The 23,932-nt window shown below is 43.7% G+C and overlaps 1 protein-coding gene across 4 annotated transcripts in view; it reads right to left on the reverse strand.

Moving 5' to 3' along the window:
* rbms3 (RNA binding motif, single stranded interacting protein) overlaps positions 1-23,932 on the reverse strand; it is a 308,492-nt gene that overhangs the window by 182,933 nt on the left and 101,627 nt on the right. For all 4 annotated transcript variants that reach the window (XR_009767246.1, XM_061664510.1, XM_061664511.1 and 1 more), the window contains exon 4: positions 6,308-6,399. Coding sequence is in view for 3 of the 4 variants with exons in the window: in XM_061664510.1 (XP_061520494.1) it covers positions 6,308-6,399 (92 nt within the window). In the remaining variant the exon portion in view is untranslated. The remainder of the gene's footprint in view (positions 1-6,307; positions 6,400-23,932) is intronic.

Here is a 23,932-nt window from a genome sequence, read left to right on the forward strand (position 1 = left end):
GGGACGTTGTGTTAAACGGATAAAAACAGAACAATGATTTGCAAATCATGTTCGACCTATATTTAATTGAATACACTACAAATACAAGATATTTAATGTTCAAACTGATAAATTTGATTGTTTTTACCAAATAATCATTAATTTAGAATTTTATGGCTGCAACACGTTCCAAAAAAGCTGGGACAGGGTCATGTTTACCACGGTGTTACATCACCTTTTCTTTTAACAACATTCAATAAACGTTTGGGAACTGAGGACACTAATTGTTGAAGCGTTATAGGTGGAATTCTTTCCCATTCTTCCTTGATGTACAGCTTCAGCTGTTCAACAGTCCGGGGTCTCTGTTGTCGTATTTTACGCTTCATAATGCGCCAAACATTTTGAATGGGAGACAGGTCTGGACTGCAGGCAGGCCAGTCTAGTACCCGCACTCTTTTACTACGAAGCCACGCTGTTGTAGCACGTGCAGCATGTGGTTTGGCACTGTCTTGCTGAAATAAGCAGGGGCGTCCACGAAATAGGTGTTGCTTGGATGGCAGCATATGTTTCTCCGAAACCTGTATGTATCTTTCAGCATTATTGGGGACTTCACAGATGTGTAAGTTACCCATGCCATTGGCACTAACACAGCCCCATAAAATCACAGATGCTGGCTTTTGAACTTTGCGTCCCTAACAGTCTGGAAGGTCCAAACTGGTGTTTGATGAGCATTCATCAACTTTCTCAGTCTTTTTTTCCACCTGTCCCAGCTTTTTTGGAACGTGTTGCAGCCATGAAATTCTAAGTTAATGATTATTTGCTAAAAACAATCAAGTTTATCAGTTAGAACATTAAATATCTTGTCTTTCTAGTGTATTCAATTAAATATAGGTTGAACCTGATTTGAAAACTATTCTAATCATTATTCTGTTTTTATTTATGTTTGACACAATGTCCCAACTTCATTGGAATTGGGGGTTGTAATACCTTTATTATCTAAATTATAGATGATTGTCATGATGATCATCATCATGCATTCAATGAATTGATTTCTACAATGATTCAGAAAGTTTGATGGCCTCTGTTCTCGTTCTTCGGAATTAAATATGTCTGTCATGCACCACACGTCTGTCTGTCTGCTTGTTTCCAGATCAAATTCACCAAAATCGAGTCAGACGAGTGGTGCCAAAATTTAGACATGGTCTCAGAAGGCGTAAATTTACACCACCATTTGCAACTAAATTGTCAATGCGCTGGCTGGCATGCAAAGGACACAACCTCGCTGCGCCAGTACAAGCATTTTGGTGTAGACCAGTAGCGAGCCTTGCGCTTGCATGAAAAGGAAGATATGTATTTTTTTTTTGCATTTTGACACATTTGCACAGTTAATGAAAATGTAATCCTAGCAGTTTATATGTGTTATTTCTTGAGCTAAACTTCTAACATATTTCTCATGTACTCTCAAATGTTACAATAAGCACCTTCAGCAGTGATTTACATCATTAGTATGTATTGGCTCTGCACTTACTGTAAATAGTACCTGTTCTGGCTGGTTTTGCCAATGGGTTAATAGGGAGTGGACATGAAAAGGTACAGTGCAGTGGAAACGGGGCATTCTAAACAATTTTCTTCTGTCCTCAACAAGGGCAGGTGAGTCAGTCACCACCGAACAAAGGGCGGCTAGGCCAGCTCAAAGGCGGCCTATTGTTAATTGTTGATATAAATAAATTGTAATTAAGTAATATTTGACAGCTGAATGCATGATGGATGTGAATGCAAATGAGTTTGTGTTTCCAGGAGACATATATATGTAAAAAAAAAAAAAGGTGGGTTGGTGTAGAAGAGGAGGTGGGGTTGAAGAGATGACGAATGATGGCAGTGATAGCTGGTAGAGGCTTAAGAGAGATGCAGAGGGAGTCTATAAAGGCAAACTACTCTTTAATGTCTCTCGCAAGTGTGATAAAAGCAGAGTGCTGTAGCACAGAACACTCGCCGGAGTATTTGTGTGAACACACATGCAAACATTCTTAAAATGGTCAGCACTGTCGTGTTGGGGAAAAGGACCTCTACCCTGAAAATATTGACCAATAAAAGGGGAGTAATGCAAAGTATGGTGTTAAAATGAGACGGGCAAAGAGCAAGACATATCTGTATTCTGTGAGGATGGCCTCTTATAAATATTGGAAGAAGGACACTGGTAGGAAGAGGGAAGAGCCAAATGGTGCATTTGAGAAATGGCACACCTGAGCACCACAGAGAATATCATCTCCTGCTGTCAGATCTCATCCCATTTGATCAAAATAATTGCCACCCTCATCGTTATCATCAAGTCTGTCATCTGCAGTGGCGCCGTCGCCATTCTCCATCTCATCAGCGGTTCTTTGGCTTCCATAAGGAGGCGGGTGAGGATTTCAGGATCAGATAAAATACACAGCATCTCGAGTGAGAAAAATCACGAATAGCCATCACCATATTCATTGCTTTAGTGTGACCGACATGGAGACTCTCAGCCACAAAAATAGCTTGATTTAGCTTGTGCAGATTCCTCTATCAAAGATGAGAGGTGGTGCCGCTGAGCGTATGCCTACGCTGATTTTTCATTCAGTCTTAAAAGGCGAAGTACATGAACTTTTTGATGATACAAATTTTGGAATACTATGAGCCCTTATGAGACTTGACAGAGGTTTGTAACGAGTCAAATTGGAATATTTAAAACACAGTGCAACCTCAGAGATTGAACTACATGTTTTTCAGATTTTTTAAAAAAAGATAGATTCCCAAAGAAGCAATCCAATCCATCTTAAATCCCAGCTGAGGTGTAGCCACCATGAAATGCAAATGCAAGTAAATAAGTTCACCACTGTTAGTATTAAGATATAACAACACTTAAACATTCAGTCAAAACTAATCTGCCGTACTTGTCATACAAGTGGGATAGTAAAGTTAGCAATCCATCCATTTTCTACCACTTATCCGGGTCGGGTCGTGGGGGCAGTAGCTTTAGCAGCGACGCCCAGACTGCCCTCTCCCCAGCCACTTCATCCAGCTCTTCCAGGGGGATCCCGAGGCCTTCCCAGGCCAGCCGAAGGACGTAGTCTCTCCAGCGTGTCCTGGGTCGTCCCCGGGGTCTCTTCCCGTTGGGACGTGCCCGGAACACCTCACCAGGGAGGCATCCGAATCAGATGCCCCAGCCACCTCATCTGGCTCCTCTCGATGTGAAGGAGCAGCGGCTCTACTCTGAGATCCTCCCGGATGACCGAGCTTCTCACCCTATCTCTAAGGAAGAGCCCGGACACCCTGCGGAGGAAACTAATTTTGGCCGCTTGTATCCGGGATCTCATTCTTTCGGTCACAACCCACAGCTCGTGATCATAGGTGAGGGAAGGAATGTAGATCAATCGGTAAATTGAGAGCTTCGCCTTAGCTCCTTCTTTACCACAACGGACCGATACAAAGTCTGCATCACTGCAGATGCTGCACCGATCTGCCTGTCGATCTCCCGTTCCATTCTTCCCTCACTCGTGAACAAGACCCCAAGATAGTTGAACTCCTCCACTTGGGGCAGGATCTCATCCCCGACCTGGAGAAGGCCTACCACCTTTTTCCGACTGAGGACCATGGTCTCAGATTTGGGGGTGCTGATTCTCATCCCAGCCGCTTCACACTCTGCTGCGAACAGCTCCAGTGAGGGTTGGAGGTCACGGCTTGATGAAGCCAACAGAACCACATCTGCAAAAAGCAGAGATGCAATACTGAGGCAACCAAACCGGACTCCCTCTACGCCTCGGCTGCGCCTAGAAATTATGTCCATAAAAGTTATTAACAGAATCGGTGACAAAGGGCAACCTTGGCGGAGTCCAACCCTCACCGGGAACGAGTCCGACTTACTGCCGGATATGCGGACAAAACTCTGACTCCGGTCGTACAGCCAGTATCAGGGGGTTCGATACCCCATACTCCCAAAGCACCCTCCACAGGACTCCCCAAGGGACACGGTCGAACGCCTTCTCCAAGTCCACAAAACGCATGTAGACTGGTTGGGCAAACTCCCATGCACCTTCGAGGACCATGCCGTGGGTGTAGGGCTGGTCCACTGTTCCACGGCCAAGACGAAAACCACACTGCTCCTCCTGAATCTGAGATTCGACTTCCCGACGGACCCTCCTCTCCAGCACCCCTGAATAGACCTTACCAGGGAGGCTTTGGAGTGTGATCCCCCTGTAGTTGGAAAACACCCTCCTTAAAAAGGGGGACCACCACCCCAGTCTGCCAATCCAGAGGCACTGTCCCCAAAGTCCACGCAATGTTGCAGAGGCGTGTCAACCAGGACAGCCCCACAACATCCAGAGCCTTTACGAACTCCGGGCGAATCTCATCCACCCCGGGGCTCTGCCACCGAGGAGCTTTTTAACTACCTCGGTGACCTCAAACCCAAAGATAGGAGAGCCCGTCTCAGAGAACCCACACTCTCCACCAGGCGGTGATCAGTTGACAGCTCCGCCCCTCTCTTCACCAGAGTGTCCAAGACATGCGGCCGCAAGTCCGATGACACGACCACAAAGTCGATCATCGAACTGCGACCTAGGGTGTCCTGGTGCCAAGTGCACGTGTGGAGACCCTTCTGCTTCAACATGGTGTTCGTTATGGACAATCCGTGACGAGCACAGACGTCCAATAACAGAACACCGCTCGGGTTCTGATCGGGGGGGCCGTTCCTCCCAATCATGCCCTTCTAGGTCTCACTGTCATTGCCCACGTGAGCATTGAAGTCTCCCAGCAGAACGGGTCCAGCGGGAGCGCGCTCTAGCACCCGCTCCAAGGACTCCAAAAAGGCTGGGTACTCTGAACTGCTGTTTGGTGCATAGACACAAACAACAGTCAGGGCCCGTCCCCCCCCACTCGAAAGCGGAGGGAAGCTACCCTCTCGTCCACCGGGGTGAACCTCAATGTACAGGCGCCAAGCCGGGGGGGGGGGGGCAATGAGTATACCCACACCTGCTCGGCGCCTCTCACCGTGGGCAACTCCAGAGTGGAAGAGAGTCCAACCCCTCTCGAGAGGAATGGTACCAGAGCCCAAGCTGTGCGTGGAGGCGAGTCCGACTATCTCTAGTCAGAACTTCTTGACCTCACACACCAGCTTGGGCTCCTTCCCTGCCAGAGAGGGGACTTTCCACGTCCCTTGAGCCAGCTTCTGAAGCCGGGGATCGGATCGCCAAGGTCCCCCATCTTCGGCCACCGCCCAGCTCACACTGCACCTGACCCCCTATGACCCCTCCCACAGGTGGTGAGCCCATGTGTGCAGGCCCGGCCACCAGGCGCTCGCCTTCGAGCCCCACCACCAGGCCTGGCTCCAGTGGGGGGCCCCAGTGAACCACATCCGGGCAAGGGAAAACGAAGTCCATTGTTTGTCGTCATCATTAGGGGTCTTTGAGCCGTGCTTTGTCTGGTCCCTCACCCAGGACCTGTTTGTCATGGGTGACCCTGCCAGGGACATAAAGCCCCCGACAACTTAGCTCCTAGGATCACTGGGACACTCAAACCCCTCCACCACGACAAGGTGATGGCTCAAGGAGGGGAGTAAAGTTAACCACTGGAAAAAAAAGACAAGTCTGCTTACTTCACATAAAAGGTTCTCATTTTCTTCTTTATCTTTAAGAGGTTGGTTATTCTTTTAAATATAAAGGTTGCAAAAAAAGCCAAAGAAAAAGCAAAATACACTGAGATTCAACAATTGGAGGTCGTGTGAGGGTTGTTTCATCTTTGAGACTCATGTGATGTTATGCATGTCTCGAGAAGCATATTTTTCACTACATTTTTGATTGCATTCCTAATTTTTTTTACTTCAGATGCATTTGATTTTAGTGGTTCCTCTGCACAATACAGAGTCATGGTTCAAAATGACGCACCAGCTCATGAGAAACAATGGAACTCAAATAAAAACATTAACTCTCTGCCACTGTTTTCCCTCCATGTAAAAGCATCACCAAATAGCTCCCATCAACCTTGGGCAATCCAAGCTCCTTCAATCTAATAATACACGTTTAACGAGACACACACATAAATATGCAAGCACCGGGGTTCACGCTGTCATAGACAGTGATCGCTAATAAAGACGCAAGCACATTTAACTCTTAAATCAAAATTGAACCCATTGTGCATAAATTCAATGTGAAATATTTTCCATTATAAGTGTCATAGACAGTTACACTCTGTGGTATATATCAGTGTGCGTTAAGTGCATGTTTTTTTTCAACAAGTAGAAGAAAGTGGGCGTACTGTATGTGACACAATGCCACTGGTAACACAAGGAAGCGGAAAGACTGCCTACCTTGGCCATTTGCGCCTGCACCCCGGTGGCTTTGAGAGACGACACGGCTTTCTGTGCTGCAGCTGGGCTGTCAAAATCAACAAAGCCATAGCCTAGAGAGAAAAAAAAGAACAAATGCAAAGGTGGGAGGGAGAAAATAAATAAAGACAGGCATTGGTAAATGAAGAAGGAAAAAAAAACATGCCTAACAAGGAGAATGACAGACGCTTGGTAATTGTAGCAGTAATAGGTTAGGAACATGACTACAGAGGCTGCCAGTTCTTATATCTGGTGAGGACTACATTGTTTGATAATTAGCGGCACTGACGTTCAGGGGGATGCTATGCATCTTAATTAGAGGCACGGATGAGCGATTTTCTAATAAGAACCTACGCCACCCTGCTCACCTCAACCTCCACACAAAACACACGCAAATCAGTCTCTCTCACAATCACACACACACACAAACAGCTGTGAAGTACATGACAAATAGAAAGAAAATATCTTTTGGTTGTTATGTTGGCTTCAAATAAGGACAATGGTGTCTCTGTTATTGCCATGGCATCTAAAATACTGCTGGAATAACCACTACACTTCTCATGTTGCGAAATGCTAACCTTATCAAGGCCGCTGTGTGAGTTGTTTGCCACAGACTTAAATGGTTGGACATTATACAAATACTATTATCCCTGCTTTTACGTATGTTTGTTTTGGTGTGATTTAGATGAGATTAGACCTCATTTTGATGACTAATTTGTGCAAGAATTTGAGAAATTCCAAAGGGTTCACATACCTATTCTTCCCACGGTAAGAACTTTAAAAATGAGAAATGTGAGTCACCTTGACATTATTGGTTAGTCACTTCAGTTAAAGTTATTATAGTTAATAACCTATTTTAGTGTTAAGCAGTGGTTAAACTGAAACCTGAACAATTACTAATGGTTTCAAGATATTGACAATTTTCATGACTCACTATTGGAAGAATTGTTCAATATCCAAACAATCAGCATCTGAATGGATTCTTGGTTCCATTGTCGCCTTCATGCAGGTTGGACTAGCTTTGATTGCTTCGAAACATGCGGTCGTGTCATGATTTATCTTTAACAGGCTGAAGTAGTAAATTACACTGCACAACTGATGGAGCAACTGCGTTGAATTCAGCATTATAAAAACAACCATATGAGGAATATGACAATATTTCCTTTAACTTTCACATTTCATAGCAGAACTGGTCCACTTCACTCCATCCATATGATTTGGGCCAAGCCGATTTTAATATATATATATATTTTTTTATAAAACACATCACATTACAACATAAGACAAAGATAAGATATTTAAAAAATAATAATAATAATCTGACAATTTCTGCCATTTTCTCTCTTTTGTAAAGTTAAATACGAAAAGGACAATTATTATTATCTTCGTTTCCTTTCGGCTTTGTCCCGTTAAGGGACGCCACAGCGCGTCATCCTTTTCCATGGAAGCCTATCTCCCGCATCCTCCTCTCGAACACCAACTGCCCTCATGTCTTCCCTCACGACATCCATCAACCTTCTCTTTGGTCTTCCTCTTGCTCTCTTGCCTGGCAGCTCCATCCTCATCATCTTTCTACCAATATACTCACTCTCTCTCCTCTGGATGTGTCCAAACCATCGAAGTTTGCTATCTCTAACTTTGTCTCCAAAACATCAAACCTTGGCTGTCCCTTTGATGACCTCATTTCTAATTTTATCCAACCTGGTCACTCCGAGAGCGAACCTCAACATCTTCATTTCCGCCACCTCCAACTCTGCTTCCTGTTGTCTCTTCAGTGCCACTGTCTCTAATCCGTACATCATGGCTGGCCTCACTACTCATCAGGACCAACTGCCTTTCCATGCTTCATCTTCTTTAATGCCTTTCTAACTAATCATGGTCACTTCCTGGTCCACCACACTTGCCTCTTCTACTCTTCCTTCCCTCTCATTTTCCTCATTCATCAACTCCTCAAAGTATTTTTTTCCCATCTGTCCAGCACACTACTGGAACCAGTCAACACATTTCCATCTCTATCCCTAATCACCCTGTCTATTTGTAAGCAGCTATTCATAATATATATTTTTAAAATTATTCGGCCGATGAATCGGTTATCTGAACTTTATTCTGACAAATATTGGGATCGGCCTCCAAAAAATACATATCTGTCGGGCTGTACATATGATTGCCCCTATCCTCGGTTTACCATAGTTTTGTGTCGTGTTTTCCACAAATGTCTTTCTTTTTGTTTTGGATCGATGTAAATAGCTTTACAGTTCAGTAAAGACAATCTGCAAATCCATCTGAGAGTATAGCCCTATACACCTCACAAGTCATCTTGTTGCTTCTGTCAGCAGTCACATCAATAAAAATCAGCGATCCTGTTAAATTAGTTGCCAGATACGCCCATGTCATAACACTACCCCCACCATGTTAGACACACGATGTGGAATGCTTTGGATCAGGAGCCATTAGTTGCTTTCCATGCTTTTGAGTTTACATGTTCCATGTGTCCAAAGAATGCGAATCCAGAACATTGCAAGATTTTTTTAGATGTTTACTGGCAACCTCAAACGCTAAACTCCTTAGTGAAAGTCCATATAAATAAATATAACCCCAGAAAGAAAACTTGATTGGTTTGTATGGCATAATAGTTTTATAGAAGCATTGATATTTAATATAATGGGAGTGAAAATCAACTGCCCACACCTTATCAGACAATAAAGGAGACGTTCACTATTAAGAGAACGATACAAAGGCCAATGCATGGTGAGAAACCCGAGCCGTGTGTGACCGTGTGATCATTTGTAACACTGGGGTAACCACGGTAGCAAGCCCCCCCCCCCCACCTAACGGCCATTATCCTTTTGTAATTACACTTTCTTTCTGAAACAGTGGATCAGAGGGCACCATTGACTGCTTTTAATCCGCCACCAAATTTTAATTAACACGGATGTGACCCCCACATCTCCGATACATCCCGTAGAACGTCGAGATCACAATAACTCATAAATCACAGCCATGGATTTCATTCCCTCAGCTTTCCTCTGTGTGATGAATTTCCAGATGGGCTGTGGCTGTTAATGTCAGGGAAAATATGAGTGAGAGAGGGAAAGAAGAAATACAGAGTGAGAGAGAAAGGGGCTTGGGGGGGGGGGGGATGAGGTGTGGAGGGACAGAATTGCTATATTTGCGAGAAATATAAATGTGAGTTTGTGTGTGCGAGTGTAAGAAAAAGAGAGTGAGTAGAGAGAGGAAAAATGGCAGCAGCTCTGGTATGCTGTCAACCTTTGAGAGATTTGTTACTGTGGAGAGGATTATGGAGGCTGTGAAATGGGGTTGTGTTAATATGCTGTGTGTTGAGCGGTATGATGTGGGCCCGCCAGATTCACAGCCTTTGAAAACTCAAAAAGCCAGAATGACTGAAAACTGAAAATGACTTAGTGATGCTCTGGAGAATGTACTGTCAAGTCACTCCACGTGTGAGTGGGTGCTTGAATGTGGCACTTTTTAAAATCATGTACGTCTAATAAATTACCATTTGATAAATTGGTTTATGTGAAGTTAATATTAGTTGTCATTCGCAATAGAATCTATAGTCAAAGACCACGGGGCCATGCGAATTGGAATTTTACCAAAAATGTAGGGACAAATACACCTTTGAAATTGCAATGTCAACTCACAGATGCCAAGCTGTCAAAAATGAATAAATAAAAATAAAAATTGAGAAGCAGAAATTTTGTTACATATAGCAATTGGCAAAACTCACTGACATTGTCAATTGTTGTCAAAGTTAAGTCTCAATATGAATCACATAACACTCCCCATCTCACTTATGAGATGAATAGCTATCGTTAAAATCAAAACTTTACTACAGTACCTATTTTCCATGATCCCATTCAAATCCACGCCAAAAGGGTCCTAAACAATTTCTATTCTAAGAATAAGAAGAATAAAATGTGTCTGTCCGCCCTTTAGAAAAATAAACTCAGAGGGGGATTGGACGCACCCAACTTCAGACATTATTATTTAGCAAGCCAATTACAATACCTCGCCAAATGGTTACACCCTCATGAAGAAGAGCATCAGTTGTGTCAGAACAGACCTCCCATTTATCAACTCAAGCCTCAATACCACAACCACCACCTTAACTGGCTGGTGATAAAGTCCAGAGGTCACAGAATTCAAATGAAAACCCTTTATGTGCTCTCCAATCTGACAACCTCCCACGCAAGCAAGGGGAGAACATGCAAACTCCACACAGGCGGGGCCAGGATTTGATCCCCGGTCCTCAGAACCGTGAGGCAGATGTGCTAACCAGTCGCCCACCGTGCCGCCCACTGTAGATTAAATCAATCAAAAATAATCCAATACTTGAAAGTACATAACACACCACTCAATTTTGCTAAGATTACAGTGCAATTTCTCCCCTGCAAAATAATAATAATAATTTTAAAAAAACTGTCAAAAGTTCATAAATTAATCTCTAACTAACTAATTCAATACAGTTACCAATTGCAAAATGTGGAAAATGCCTTGCTATGTCTCCTGACCAAAAAAAAAAAAACCACACAGACTTTACAGAATCTCACTTGAAATGAATAAGGCAAATATTATATTCCAACATTTTAGAATTTATTACAGCAGAATCAGACAGGGGCTAACAAGCCGCCTCTGGCCTACGAGTATTTTAAACGTAGCATCTGGAAATCTCAAATTACCCATTTAAAATTCACCCTAACCACCAAGACTGCACTTATCAATCTTTCAGGAGTGTTTGAGAGAACGCTGACCTAAATTTAGGCAAACCTGAATGGAGGAAGACGGCTGTGAAGAAAAGTGTGCGCATGTGTGTGCACAAATGAAAGGCCGTCGAAGAGGAGGTTTTCTTGGGGTCAATTGGGAAAGGCTGAATTGTCAGTAAACTGCCTCCAGTTTAAAAAAAAAAAAAATATATATTATTATTTGGCTCTTCAACTGTGCAGTTACTGTATTTAATATGCATACAAACTGTGTAATGTGTGATCTTTAGGCTCAACGTATTTGTGTATTGGAAGCAAGAATAACAGTCGCAAAACACAGCAGAATGATGTTTCCACTATATTTGAGTACTTTAATACAAATACAGTTTTAGATTATTTTGGAAGCTAGTAGCCCAGAGAGTGTTATGTTAATTGTACAGAGCAATCAGGCAATGACTTTTGGAATGAAACCGTTCTGCTGAGCTTTTTAAATGAAACGGAAAGTCAAACACAATGATAAGCATTTAACTTGTAATAGATTTGATATTTACATTCAATAGCTGCTATGTTTATCCAATTGTCAAATATTATAACTACATCTATACTACATTATAACTATATCACCACAGGTAAGTGACACTTATTTTCTATGTAACATACATAAGTGTAAAAGACAGTCATATGTGATATAAGGACAAAAATAAGTCTTTTTAAGTACAGTGGATTCGCCAATTTAGATTGTCTTAAAAAAATAATTGAAACCTTTATTATGTACAACATTTTTTCAGTAACATTTTAACATTCTTAAAGGTCACAAGTGTAGAAAATAAGTCAATCACTGTTCATCGGAAAAGGGAACACAATTTATGACAGACGTCATGCAAAGATGAGTCGTGTCAAAGCTCAATTGTCATAAATGTCAAACGAAACCACAGTTAACCACGTGATAAAAATGTCAAAAAAAAAAACAAGAACAACCCATATGGTGACACTGTTTTCAATGTGTGTTTCCCTTCACATAGCTTCGGGTTTGCAATTTTCTCTCCTTTTTGAAGCAGGCCTTTTTTAGGAATAAGTGTCACCAAAAGCCACACAAAGCCAAACTTCAGTTCATCCTTTGAGGTTTGCTTCGCTGAGATCGAACGTGATATACATTTTCTTATGGCTTGCTTATGACGGATGTGTGAACGCTGGAAGTTTTGTCTGAAGATTTTGTTCGAATTCCAGACAGCGTGAAGAGACATTCCACTTTCTACCACTGACATAACTCACATTTTAAACGCAAACAGGACTTTGTATCATTTTGGCAAAGACTTGCAGTTGGGTTCGCGTGTGTGTAGTCTTTCCTTGGCAATTACTCGTGTGGCATTATATTATAGTACATGTACAGCATTTTCATGTGAACGGGGATTTTGTCTTTTAAACATCCAAGGTAGCGAGTGGTTCTTAACTCGGGATCGATCGAACGCAGGGGTTCGGTGATCCAGTCGCTGGGATTCAACGGAGGACTCGACACACACAGCGTGTGCGTGCGTGCACGTAACCGTAAGAGCCTTTTTCCACCGCATTTTGAATGCCGTGCTCATGCCATTCATAACGCAACACTGCGTCAAGGTGGCCGTTTACCATTGCGGCGCTGCGTCTCGAGTTGAAATGCTTTGTTCTTTTTTAATCATCATTATTTAACAAAATTTCAACAATACATGTGAGTTGAGTAGCATTGCTGTGGCGCCACACAGCGCATCCAATAATAATAAAAAAAGAGCCCCAAAAAATTTTACTCTTACCAATGAACCCTTTTCGAGGATTGTAGAAAGGAAAGAAAAGGAACAGATTTTGTTCACAACAAAGTCCGTTCTTCTGACATGAGTGGCACTTACCAAGGGGCATGGCAACAGCAAAATTCACGTACACTTACAGAAAATTTTCATTGAATTGAATTTTTTATTTGTTTCTTTTTTTTTTTTGGTGTGAAATTCAAATTTTGTAGGTTTGGTTCCTTTAACACAATAATTTTGTGTGCAACTGATGTGTGGTTCATTTTGTGCATGACCTGGATGACTGAGAATCTACACAGACAAAATATATATCCGTTTTGAATTTGAAATAAACCATATTTTATTTTTCAAATTAGGAAGCGTTCCGTGAACTCTAGATGAAAGTGGCGTACCTCCAAAAAGGTTAAGAACCACTGGTCTAAGGGCAACAGCTAATTCTTCAATGATTAAATTAATTGATTACTTGTTTTAAAAGAAAATAATGGGATTGGATGATAATGTTTCTGAATGTTGTGAACTCCTGTTTTGAGAGCAGTGTTGTATTGAGCGGAATAATGCTGCCTGTAGGAAATTCACTCAGCTGATGTCATGTTGCTCTTCTTCCATTTTACCTCATTTGTTTCAAGACGCCATTAATGAACAATTAATTCCACAAAATTGCCCTGTCTATGGCTGGTAGCCTGTCCATGGTGTTTCCTGCCTCTCACCCTTAGTCAGCTTGGACAGGCTCCAAATCACCCTAAAGAGGATGGGCAGTATAGAAAATGGATGGATGGATGGACGATTCCACATCACCAACTTACAGTAATTCTCATCAAATTATTGAAGCATGCAAAGTAGATTTATATGGAACTGCAAGCAGACATCCACGGGCGGACGATGTTTAGGAGATCACAAATATTGTTACCGATCAGGGATTTGATGCTCGTTGTTCACCAATTAATGAATGGAATAAGTCAGACATCCACCACAACTGTCTGCATGTGCTCCAATCAAATTCACCAAAATCGAGGTGGAACACCTGCGCCAAGATTTAGAGGTGGTCTCAGGTTTAGATTGACTTTCTGCCACCAAATTGCCATTCTGCCAGGCACATGTTAAAGGACGCACCCTCGTTGGGTGTCGTATGCAGACCAGGTTGCCAAATTGTCAAACGTGCACAGCGAACCTTGCACTTGCATGAAAATCAGGGTAGGCCAGTTTTGCACTCTGACGCAGTTGTGCAGTCCACAGAAATAGAGCCCATGATGTTATATGGGGAGCCTGGGAGTTTCTGAGTTTACAGATGCTGTTCCAATGAAAGCAAAACATTTTACACCCATACAAAAACACCCTGATGTTGTGTGCACAGAATCCCCTTGAAGAATAATAAAAAAGGGGAGGAAAAAAAGCCAGGCACATTCTGTTCTGTGGCTGTGCTCAGTGCAGGTACTCTAAAGTTACTAGCACAAGGGGGATGCTGAGGAAAATGTGTTGCTGTTAACTGAGCTTCTGTAGTAACACAAGCATCAACTTTGTACCTGTCACTTAAAAGCTGACTGACTATATGCTTGTTTTCTGGTAAAACGAGCACGCAAAGGAACGAATAAAACTTGTATTGACACCAGCATAGAGGCAGGATGACGCGCGCGCACACACACACACACACACACACACACACACACACACGCGCACAGGAATTCTTCCTGATAGAGAAAGGGAAACATGAGCTGTCATATCATATTGCCTGGTCTGTCTCAAAGACGGAGCCTTTCAAGATAAAAGGACCATCGTCAATCAGTTAGTAGCGGGCAGTGCTTCACTTCCTCCGCTACTTAAAGCACCGCAGTTCTTTTCTGACCGTGTTGTGTCCGTGTGTTAATGACACGGGGCACTTCTTGACATCACCTCCTGCTCTACAGTGATAGAAGATGCTACCTCGGGCTGCATATTGCACAAACGTCCCTCCTTGGAGAGCAGAGATAAGGGCGTTATTAGAATGTATGTATAGATGAATCAATCATCCATGCATCATTCATGCAGACACTATCAAATTATGCAAATCCTTAATTACCTCTCGGGAAAATTACCATTATCTGCCAATAGTCTGGATTGTTTGGAGTTCCTACATTCCATATTCAACATTATTTTTCCACCAATATTTCCATTTTTCACATTCTCATATTCAGCACTAATGATTCCATTTTGCACGCCATACAATAGAATAATAACACCCTAAGTATGAATAATGAATATAGTAAAAGGCACATGATGTTAAAATAGTATGCAGCATGAACACAGCTATTGTGTACGCCCTTTGGAAAGAGCAGTATAACTACACGAGTGATTCATCATACCCGTTAATAATGTTTGGCATCGTTTAATACCCATTTGATTAAGACAGAAGATAAATGGGTTAATCCATGCCCAACTATGCAGGACAATGCTGAAATATGTCTCCTACAATTCATGGTGTCTAACTGTAGAAGGGACTTTGTTTGAGCTACATAAAAGCATCGCTTGAATGAGTCACACTGTTGTATTACAATGCTGTTCAGTCCATCTATAAATCATGTAATCATTGAAGTAACCCATCAAGGAGAAGTCTTTCAGCATTCAGCTGAACAATTTTAAGTTTTATGCAGTTGTTGAATAAAATAAAAGTAGAATGGCGCACACCAGAATGCAGCCCTGCTCGGGTTGGAATTGTTAACAAAAGTGACAAAATATTACTTGTGCCATATGTGTGCTTGATTTTTGTTAAGAAGTCACATTCTGGTTCATGGAACGTGATATATAGGACAATGGGATGATACCATTACCACATTATTATTTACTTTTGAAGTGGGGTAAAAGGTTTCATCATGACTCAAATGGCAGAAAAAATAATTAAAAATCCTGAACAAAAGTGAATTATTTGCTCATGTGAATGTGGACAAGACCACTTGCTGGTTTACAGAGGATGAAGACAATGCACAGCAGTGCTTTAGTCTGTCTGTCCTTTTCTGAGCAGGCCACTCAAATGTCAAAGAGGAAATGTCTCTAAAGAGGAGAAACTAATGGGTTGCTGTGCTTGGGATTGTTTGTCTGTCCATATACGAATAGATCACTTCCTGTTTCACAGAGAATGACATAAGACAATGGGGCTAGACCTTAATTGATTCTAGAGCAAGGGATTCATTCATTCATAAATTATCCGCCGCTTATCAGAGGTTGGGTGGCGGGGGCAGAAGCCTCAGCAGGGAAGCGCAGACTTCCTTCTCCCCAGCCCACTTCATCCAGCTCTTCCAGGGGGATCCCGAGGCGATCCCAGGCCAGCCGAGAGACGTAGTCTCTCCAGCGTGTCCTTGAGGTCTCCACCCGGTGGGACGTGCCCAGAACACCTCACCAGGGAGGTGTCCGGGAGGCATTACTAATCATATGCCCGGGATGAGGTTTCATCTGGCTCCTCTCAATATGGAGGAGCAGCGGCTCTATTCTGAGCCCCTCAAGGATGATCGAGCTTCTCACCCTTTCTAAAGGGAGAGTCCGGATACCGTGCGGAGCAGGCTCATTTCGGCCGCTTGTATCCAGGATCTTGTTCTTTCGGTCATGACCCACAGCTCGGGAGCATAGGTGAGGGTAGGAAGGTAGATCGACCGGTAAATCGAGAGCTTCGCCCTTCGGCTTAGCTCCTTCTTCACCACAACAGACCGATACAATATCTGCATCACTCCAGACGCTGCACCGATACGCCTGTCGATCTCCCGTTCCATTCTTCCCTCACTTGTGAACAGGACCCCAAGCTACTTGAATTCCTCCACTTGGGGTAGGATCTCATCCCCGAACCGGAGAGGGCACTCCACCCTTTTCCGACTGAGGACCATGGTCTCAGATTTGGAGGTGCTGATTCTCATCCCAGCCGCTTCACACTCAGCTGCGAACTGCTCCAGTGAGAGTTGGAGATCACGGCTTGATGAAGCCAACAGAACCACATCATCTGCAAAAAGCAGAGATGCAATACTGAGGCCACCAAACCGGACCCCCTCTATGCTGTTCGGAAATCGTTCTCCGTGGCCTCACCTAACTCCTGCCACGTCAGAATTTTTGCCTCAGCGACCACCAAACCTGCATTCTGCTTGGCCAGCCGGTATTCATCAGCTCCCTCAGGAGTCCCACAGGCCAAAAAGGCCCGATAGGACTCCTTCAGCTTGACGGCATCCCTCACCGCTGGTATCCACCAACGGGTTCGGGGATTGCCGCCACGACAGGCACAACCACCTTACGGTGACAGCTCCGGTCGGCCGCCTCAGCAATTTAGGCGCTGAACATGGTCCAATTGCGACTCAATGTCCCCCACCTCCCCCGGGACGTGAGTGAAGTTCTACCGGAGGTGGGAGTTGAAACTCCTTCTGACAGGGGATTCTGCCAGACGTTCCCAGCAGACCCTCACAATATGTTTGGGCCTGCCACATTGGACCGGCATCTCCCCGCACCACTGATCACCACCAAGAGTCCAACCCCACCAAGTAGTGATCAGTTAACAGCTCCGCCCCTCTCTTCATCAGAGTGTCCAAGCCACAAATCCGAGGACACGGCCACAAAGTCGATAATCGAACTGCGAACTAGGGTGTCCTGGTGCCAAGTGCACGTGTGGACACCCTTATGCTTGAACATGGTGTGTTTGTTATGGACAATCTGTGGTGAGCACAGAAGTCCAATAACAGAACACCGCTCGAGTTCTGATTGGGTGAGCCGCTCCTCCCAATCATGCCCCTCCAGGTCTCACTGTCATTGCCCATGTGAGCATTGAAGTCCCCAGCAGAACGATCAAACCCCTGATCGGCACAACATTTGTGATCTCCTTCCCAGCGGAAGCGCTCTCCATCCAAAGATTCCAAAAAGGGTGGGTACTCTGAATTGCTGTTTGGTGCATAGGCACAAGTAACAGTCAAGACCAGCCCCCTCACCCGAAGGCGGAGGGAGGCTACCCTCTCGTCTGCCGGGGCGAACCCCGACGTACAGGCGCCGAGCTGGGGGGCAATAAGTATATCCACACCTGCTCGGCGCCTCTCACCATGGGCAACTCCAGAGTGGAAGGAATCCCAAGGAATTCATTCCTCCTGAGTCGCCCAAAATGCAGAAGTAGCCCAAATGGATAGCCCCCAGGTGACCCCAATGTAAAATGTGGTCACTTGGGGCGACTTGCCCCAAAATGGGCTACTCAGAGGCACCAAACGATTCCTCTCGAGAGGACTGGTACTAGAGCCCAAGCTGTGTGTGGAGGCGAGTCCGACTATATCTAGTCAGAACTTCTCGACCCCGCACACCAGCTCCTTCCCTGCCAGAGAGGTGACATTCCACGTCCCTAGAGCCAGCTTCTGTAGCCGGGGATCGGCTTGCCAATGTCCCTGCCTTCGGTCACCACCCAGCTCACAATGCACCCGACCCCTATGACCCGTCCCACAGGTAGTCGGACCATGGGAAGGGGAACCCACGTTACCCTTTCGGGTTGTGCCCGGCCGGACCCCTTGGGTGCAGGCCCGGCCACCAGGCGCTTGCCTTCAAGCCCCACCTCCAGGCCTGGCTCCAGAGGGCGGGCCCCTGTAACCCGCGTCTGGGCAAGGGGAAAACATTTTCCTTTGTTTTTAATCATCATAGGGATTAAATTGTGACTAAAACATCCCTCCCCAAAAAATAAATAAATAAATGAACTGTATGTATTTTTGAAAAGTCAAAATCAATGAACAATTGTTTTGTGTTTATTCGTTTGTCTGATTGTCAGTTAGCAGTCTACTTCCAACACTAAGAATAGAAGGATAGGTAGCTACCATTTGGTTTCATCGTGATTGTAATGACAGAAAGAGAAATCAGTTAGTTTTATTTGGATGTCTGCACAAATTGAAATGTTTTTTTTTTCCCCTCATCACAAATTTTCATGGAAATTGGTTATGTAGTTTTTACATGCTAATAAACGCACCAACAAACAGTAAAATCAAGACCTCTTACTCTGGTGGTTCTCGGACTTTTTGGATTGTTCCATACTTTACAAATGTTTGACCTGCACTTCAAGGAGTGTGTGTGACATTTACATGCTACGGACTGACTGTGCCTGAGGCTTCTTTCCCCTCAAACCTAGACAAGAACATAACATTCTCCACTAGAAATGCCTTCTTTGGCGCTTGCACGACCAATGGTTGACTAATTTGTGTCTAGCCTGTTCTAAACCAGTGTGTGCATTTTTTTTTTAATGATTGTACAAACAAAAGAAATGTGTGCATGACCTATAACCTTTTGGAATGTATGTAGTGTGGTTATGTGGCTAAATAAGGGAGGATCACACAGCGGTCATGCATGATCCCACTATCTACCAAGCATATTCTTCTTAACTAGCACATGTACCATGTTAGCTTCAAGCTTGGGATTTTTTTACCACATTAGCACTGCCAGAGGATTAACACCACAGATGAGTGACATCTTATCGCTACTATTGCTATCAAAGCCACAGTTTGTGAGAGTCGTCACCTGCTAAAAAGACAGTTGACATTATTGGATAACATTTAAGTAGCAGCAGTTACATTGGATAGACAAGCGGATAAATATACTCCACAGAAACCAGAAATAAATTAATGACTTTCATATATGTGTGATGAAAATTTAATCAACATTACATGGAAAAAAAGCATTTACTTTTACAGTTACCACCCGGGTGTATCTTTACGACACAGCAAATGTATCATACGCATGAATTAAATATACATAGCACACATTTACTGTAAATACAGATACATTACAGTCTAAGACTTACTTGCAACTAACATTGTGAATTATTTCTCCCTTATTAGCCTCTGCTCCTACACCACTTCTCCGCTCACCCTCACTGCCTTGCAAGTAATTGCTACATTTACACAACAAAGGCGACCATTCACAGTTGATTAAGGATATTAGGTTTAAAAAAAAGGAACAAAAAAAAAAAAACACCCATCCAAAATGGCTGCTCTCTGAGAGTTCTAGTGTTAAGAAAATGGTGCAAACATGGGTAACATTCAAGAGTAGGAAAGCCAGATTAAAAAGCATGGGGAAGGAATTGAATCGCTCATGATCAAAAGCGTAACATGTCAAATATGGTTGAGAAACGCCATCCATACATTTTGGGTAACGCTTGTCCTCATTAGGATAACTAGTGCCTATCCCAGCTAACCTCTGGCCAAGAGGCAGGCTACAACCTGGACTGGTCACCAGACAATGGCAAAGCACATACAGGATAGACAAATATACCCATTCATGCTCACATTCAGACCTACTTGTATGGGCAATTTAGTCTCCAACTAACCTAACTTGCATATTTTAGAGATGTGGGAGGAAGTAAACGTACAAAGAGAAAACACCATTCCAAACAGGAAGCAGCATTGATGCCTTGTGAATATAACCATTATTTGCAAATAATAAGAATGTTCGACCGTGTCCCTCGGGGAGTCCTGTGGAGGGTGCTTCAGGAGTATGGGGTACCGAACCTCCTGATACGGGCTGTTCGGTCCCTGTATGACCGGAGTCAGAGCTTCGTCCGCATATCTGGCAGTAAGTCGGACTCGTTCCCGGTGAGGGTTGGACTCCGCCAAGGCTGCCATTTGTCACCAATTCTGTTCATAACTTTTATGGACAGAATTTCAAGGCGCAGCCGAGGCGTAAAGGGGGTCCGGTTTGGTGGCCTCAGTATTGCATCTCTGCTTTTTGCAGATGTGGTTCTGTTGGCTTCATCAAGCCGTGACCTCCAACTCTCACTGGAGCAGTTCCCAGCCGAGTGTGAAGCGGCTGGGATGAGAATCAGCACCCTCAAAACTGAGACCATGGTCCTCAGTCGGAAAAGGGTGGCGTGCCCTCTCCAGGTCGGGGATGAGATCCTGCCCCAAGTGGAGGAGTTCAAGTATCCTTGTTCACGAGTGAAGGAAGAATGGAACGGCAGATCGACAGGCGGATCGGTGCAGCGTCTGCAGTGATGCGGACTTTGTATCGGTCCGTTGTGGTAAAGAAGGAGCTAAGCCGAAAGGCGAAGCTCTCGATTTACCGGTTGATCTACGTTCCTATCCTCACCTATGGTCATGAGCTGTGGGTCGTGACCGAAAAAACAAGATCCCGGATACAAGCGGCCCTACTGAGTTTCCTCCGCAGGATGTCCGGGCTCTCCATTAGAGATAGGGTGAGAAGCTCAGTCATCCGGGAGGATCTCAGAGTAGAGTCGCTGCTCCTCTGAGTACGAGAAGAGCCAGATGAGGTGGCTGGGACATCTGATTCGGATACCTCCCGGACGCCTCCCTGGTGAGGTGTTCCGGGCACGTCCCACCGGGAGGAGACCCCAGGGACGACCCAGGACACGCTGGAGAGACTACGTCCTTCGTCTGGCCTGGGAATGCCTCGGGATCCCCCCGGATGAGCTGGATGAAGTGGCTGGGGAGAGGGAAGTCTGGGCGTCCCTGCTAAAGCTACTGCCCCGCGACCCGACCCGGATAAGCGGTAGAAAATGGATGGATGGATGGATGGATCATCTGATCCGTCTTGTGAATGGAGTCGATAACGATTAGTAGCAAAATAATTCTCACAGGACATTTCCTTTGTATATGACCATGAAATAGTGGTTTGAGCAATTAACTCATTCACAATTACAACATGGATTCATGATGAAGGCATTAATCTTTGAAGCAGGAAGCCTATTGGCAATAATGTATGTCTTGCCATATTCTCTGGCAGGTGTTGGAGTGTCCTTGTCCAAGAGCTGCGCACTTGACATCTGCAGAGGGCAAAGTGCCATGGATGGAGGAGAAGTGGGCCAGGGGCAATTCAATACGCTGCACACATAATGACTACTTTACTCATCTGTTGGAAAAAAAAGGGCTTCTTTATTAATGACAGCAAGTTTCCCCCGACACAAACAATTTCCCATTATTATGTTTTAAGATGCAAACGGGTAAGTATTGCAATTTCACTTTTTCAAACTTTCTCCCTCAATCAACTCAATGGATTGTCAAACAAATTCAGTAAAAATAGCACACAAAAAAACCCAGATTCATTAACAGCTGCTAATGTGTTTTACTAAAAAAACTAACTAAAAAATACACTATGGTTTCAGCCTGGTATAATTTTTAAGATGTTTACAGTTCTTTCAAGAAAACATGAATGAACAGACAAAAACACCTTTTTATGTCCTTTTCCTGATTTATAAAATGTAACTACCTTTTTAATGCAGACAATTTCTTAGTTTCCCCATTGCTCGGTATCCAACAAGTCAGGGCAGCCCGAGATAAAATGTGCATGGGTCTCTCAAACGCTTAGAAATGTATTTATAATTTTTTTTTTTTTTTTTTATAATTATAATTTATAATAAACACTAAATACAATCAAACAAGTCACACATATGGAAACCTACACTTATTAGGCTTTAAACGTGTTTCAACATGTATTATTAGGCCAAACATTCGAGGGACAGTGAAAACCTTTTAATCAGGGTCATTTGGGTGATTCCAGGCATCATCATAATTTTAAAAGGGTACACACAATTATAATAAATGGTTTGACCTGACTAAAATATAAGTTTTCTGCACGATAGGTCATATTTTCCCCAAAATTGACAATATTTCACAAAATTATGCCATTGAATGTACAGTACCATACAGTGCTCTTAGGCTAATGTGAATCCTTTGAATATGAATATCAACTAACCATTAAAGGCAGTTCAATATGGTACCTGATGATGTGTAACAGTAGCAGCGAATCTTACGCCATGAAGAGGTGTGATTGTTATACTTCACCAGGTGTGATTGTTATACTTCATTATATACCAACTCTAGCTCCATGCTCCTAACTGGGTGGAAACAGAAGGCAATTTCTGATCCAGCATGACTGTGTTCAGTGCACAAAGACAAGGTCCATAAAGACATGCTCGGATGACTTTTGGGCAGAAGAACTAAACGGCATCAAAACCCTGTGGGATGAACATCATCAGTGACCTCTCACAAACTATTTTTGGCTGAGTGGGCAAAGATTTCCACAGACACACTCAAAAATTGTGTAGAAAAGTGAGAAACTATCTACCAAGTGTACGTCTGCAAGTAACATTAAAATGTATTCTGCCATTTTCGGTGTCACCACATTATCCACACTCGGTTTGTAAAAAGCAATATAATCACGTCAGGTTCCAGGCCTTAAAGCCTCACAGCGAGGTGAGGGGGCAAGCTAAATATTTGAGCACAGGAAGATCAATGGAATTGAAGGGCTCTGGGGACATGGCTAAAATCTGTAGGCAATGCAAACATTCAAATAAATAGAAAAGTGCCCCCAGTCACTTGAACAGCTACACCACCTGTCTCTTTAGGTGAGCGTCTGCTTGAATTTCAGAAGGAGAAGCCTGGCCGACCTCAGTTGGTAAGCCCTCTTTTCTTTTTTACAGCTCAGATTTATACTTTCCTCAGATAATCAACAGTATGATCATTTGTCAGGGGTTGGGTGTGGGCCAGGATCCTGGCTGGTCAGAATAGGAAATGACTTGGTATTTCAAAGAGACATTTGTCAACAAACAATGCAGAGAGGGCAGCAATACTAATAGATCTATTTGTAATATGAGACATTTTTTTGTTTTATTACAGTATTACTTGTTTGAAACCAAGATCACAATGGATTTGTTTGAGAAACATAGCTGTGGAAAACCATTTTTTTTTTTTTTTTTTTAGTTGAGATTCTGTGACTGCTGCATGTCACCTCACCACAACCTTTATACACACATGACCACATCCAGTGAACAACCCACATAGCTTGCAAAATAGCACAGGAAGCGCAGGAGGCAGGGAAGGTCAGAACTCAAGGAATGTGCCACTGATGGCCCCGATTTGCTTCTATTTACGACAAACTTGGACAACCAGACGCCTACTCAATGAGAGGCCAACTTAGAATTGAGCTAGGGGTGAGGAAGCAAGGCAGAACTGAGGGGGGAATAGAGCCGAGAAAAAGGATTGTGTGTTTGTGCGATTAGAGGGTGATAACAAAGGCTGCGGGTGTTCTCCACTGAGGTTTTGCATACGGAATCTGTCCAAATCAATGTGATTATCCCTGAGCTATTGCTAATTACAGTCGTTAACACACAACGTAAGCAGGAGCGCAAG

The sequence above is a fragment of the Phycodurus eques genome, chromosome 20 (assembly GCF_024500275.1).
Source record: "Phycodurus eques isolate BA_2022a chromosome 20, UOR_Pequ_1.1, whole genome shotgun sequence".
NCBI classification, from domain to species: Eukaryota; Metazoa; Chordata; class Actinopteri; order Syngnathiformes; family Syngnathidae; genus Phycodurus; species Phycodurus eques.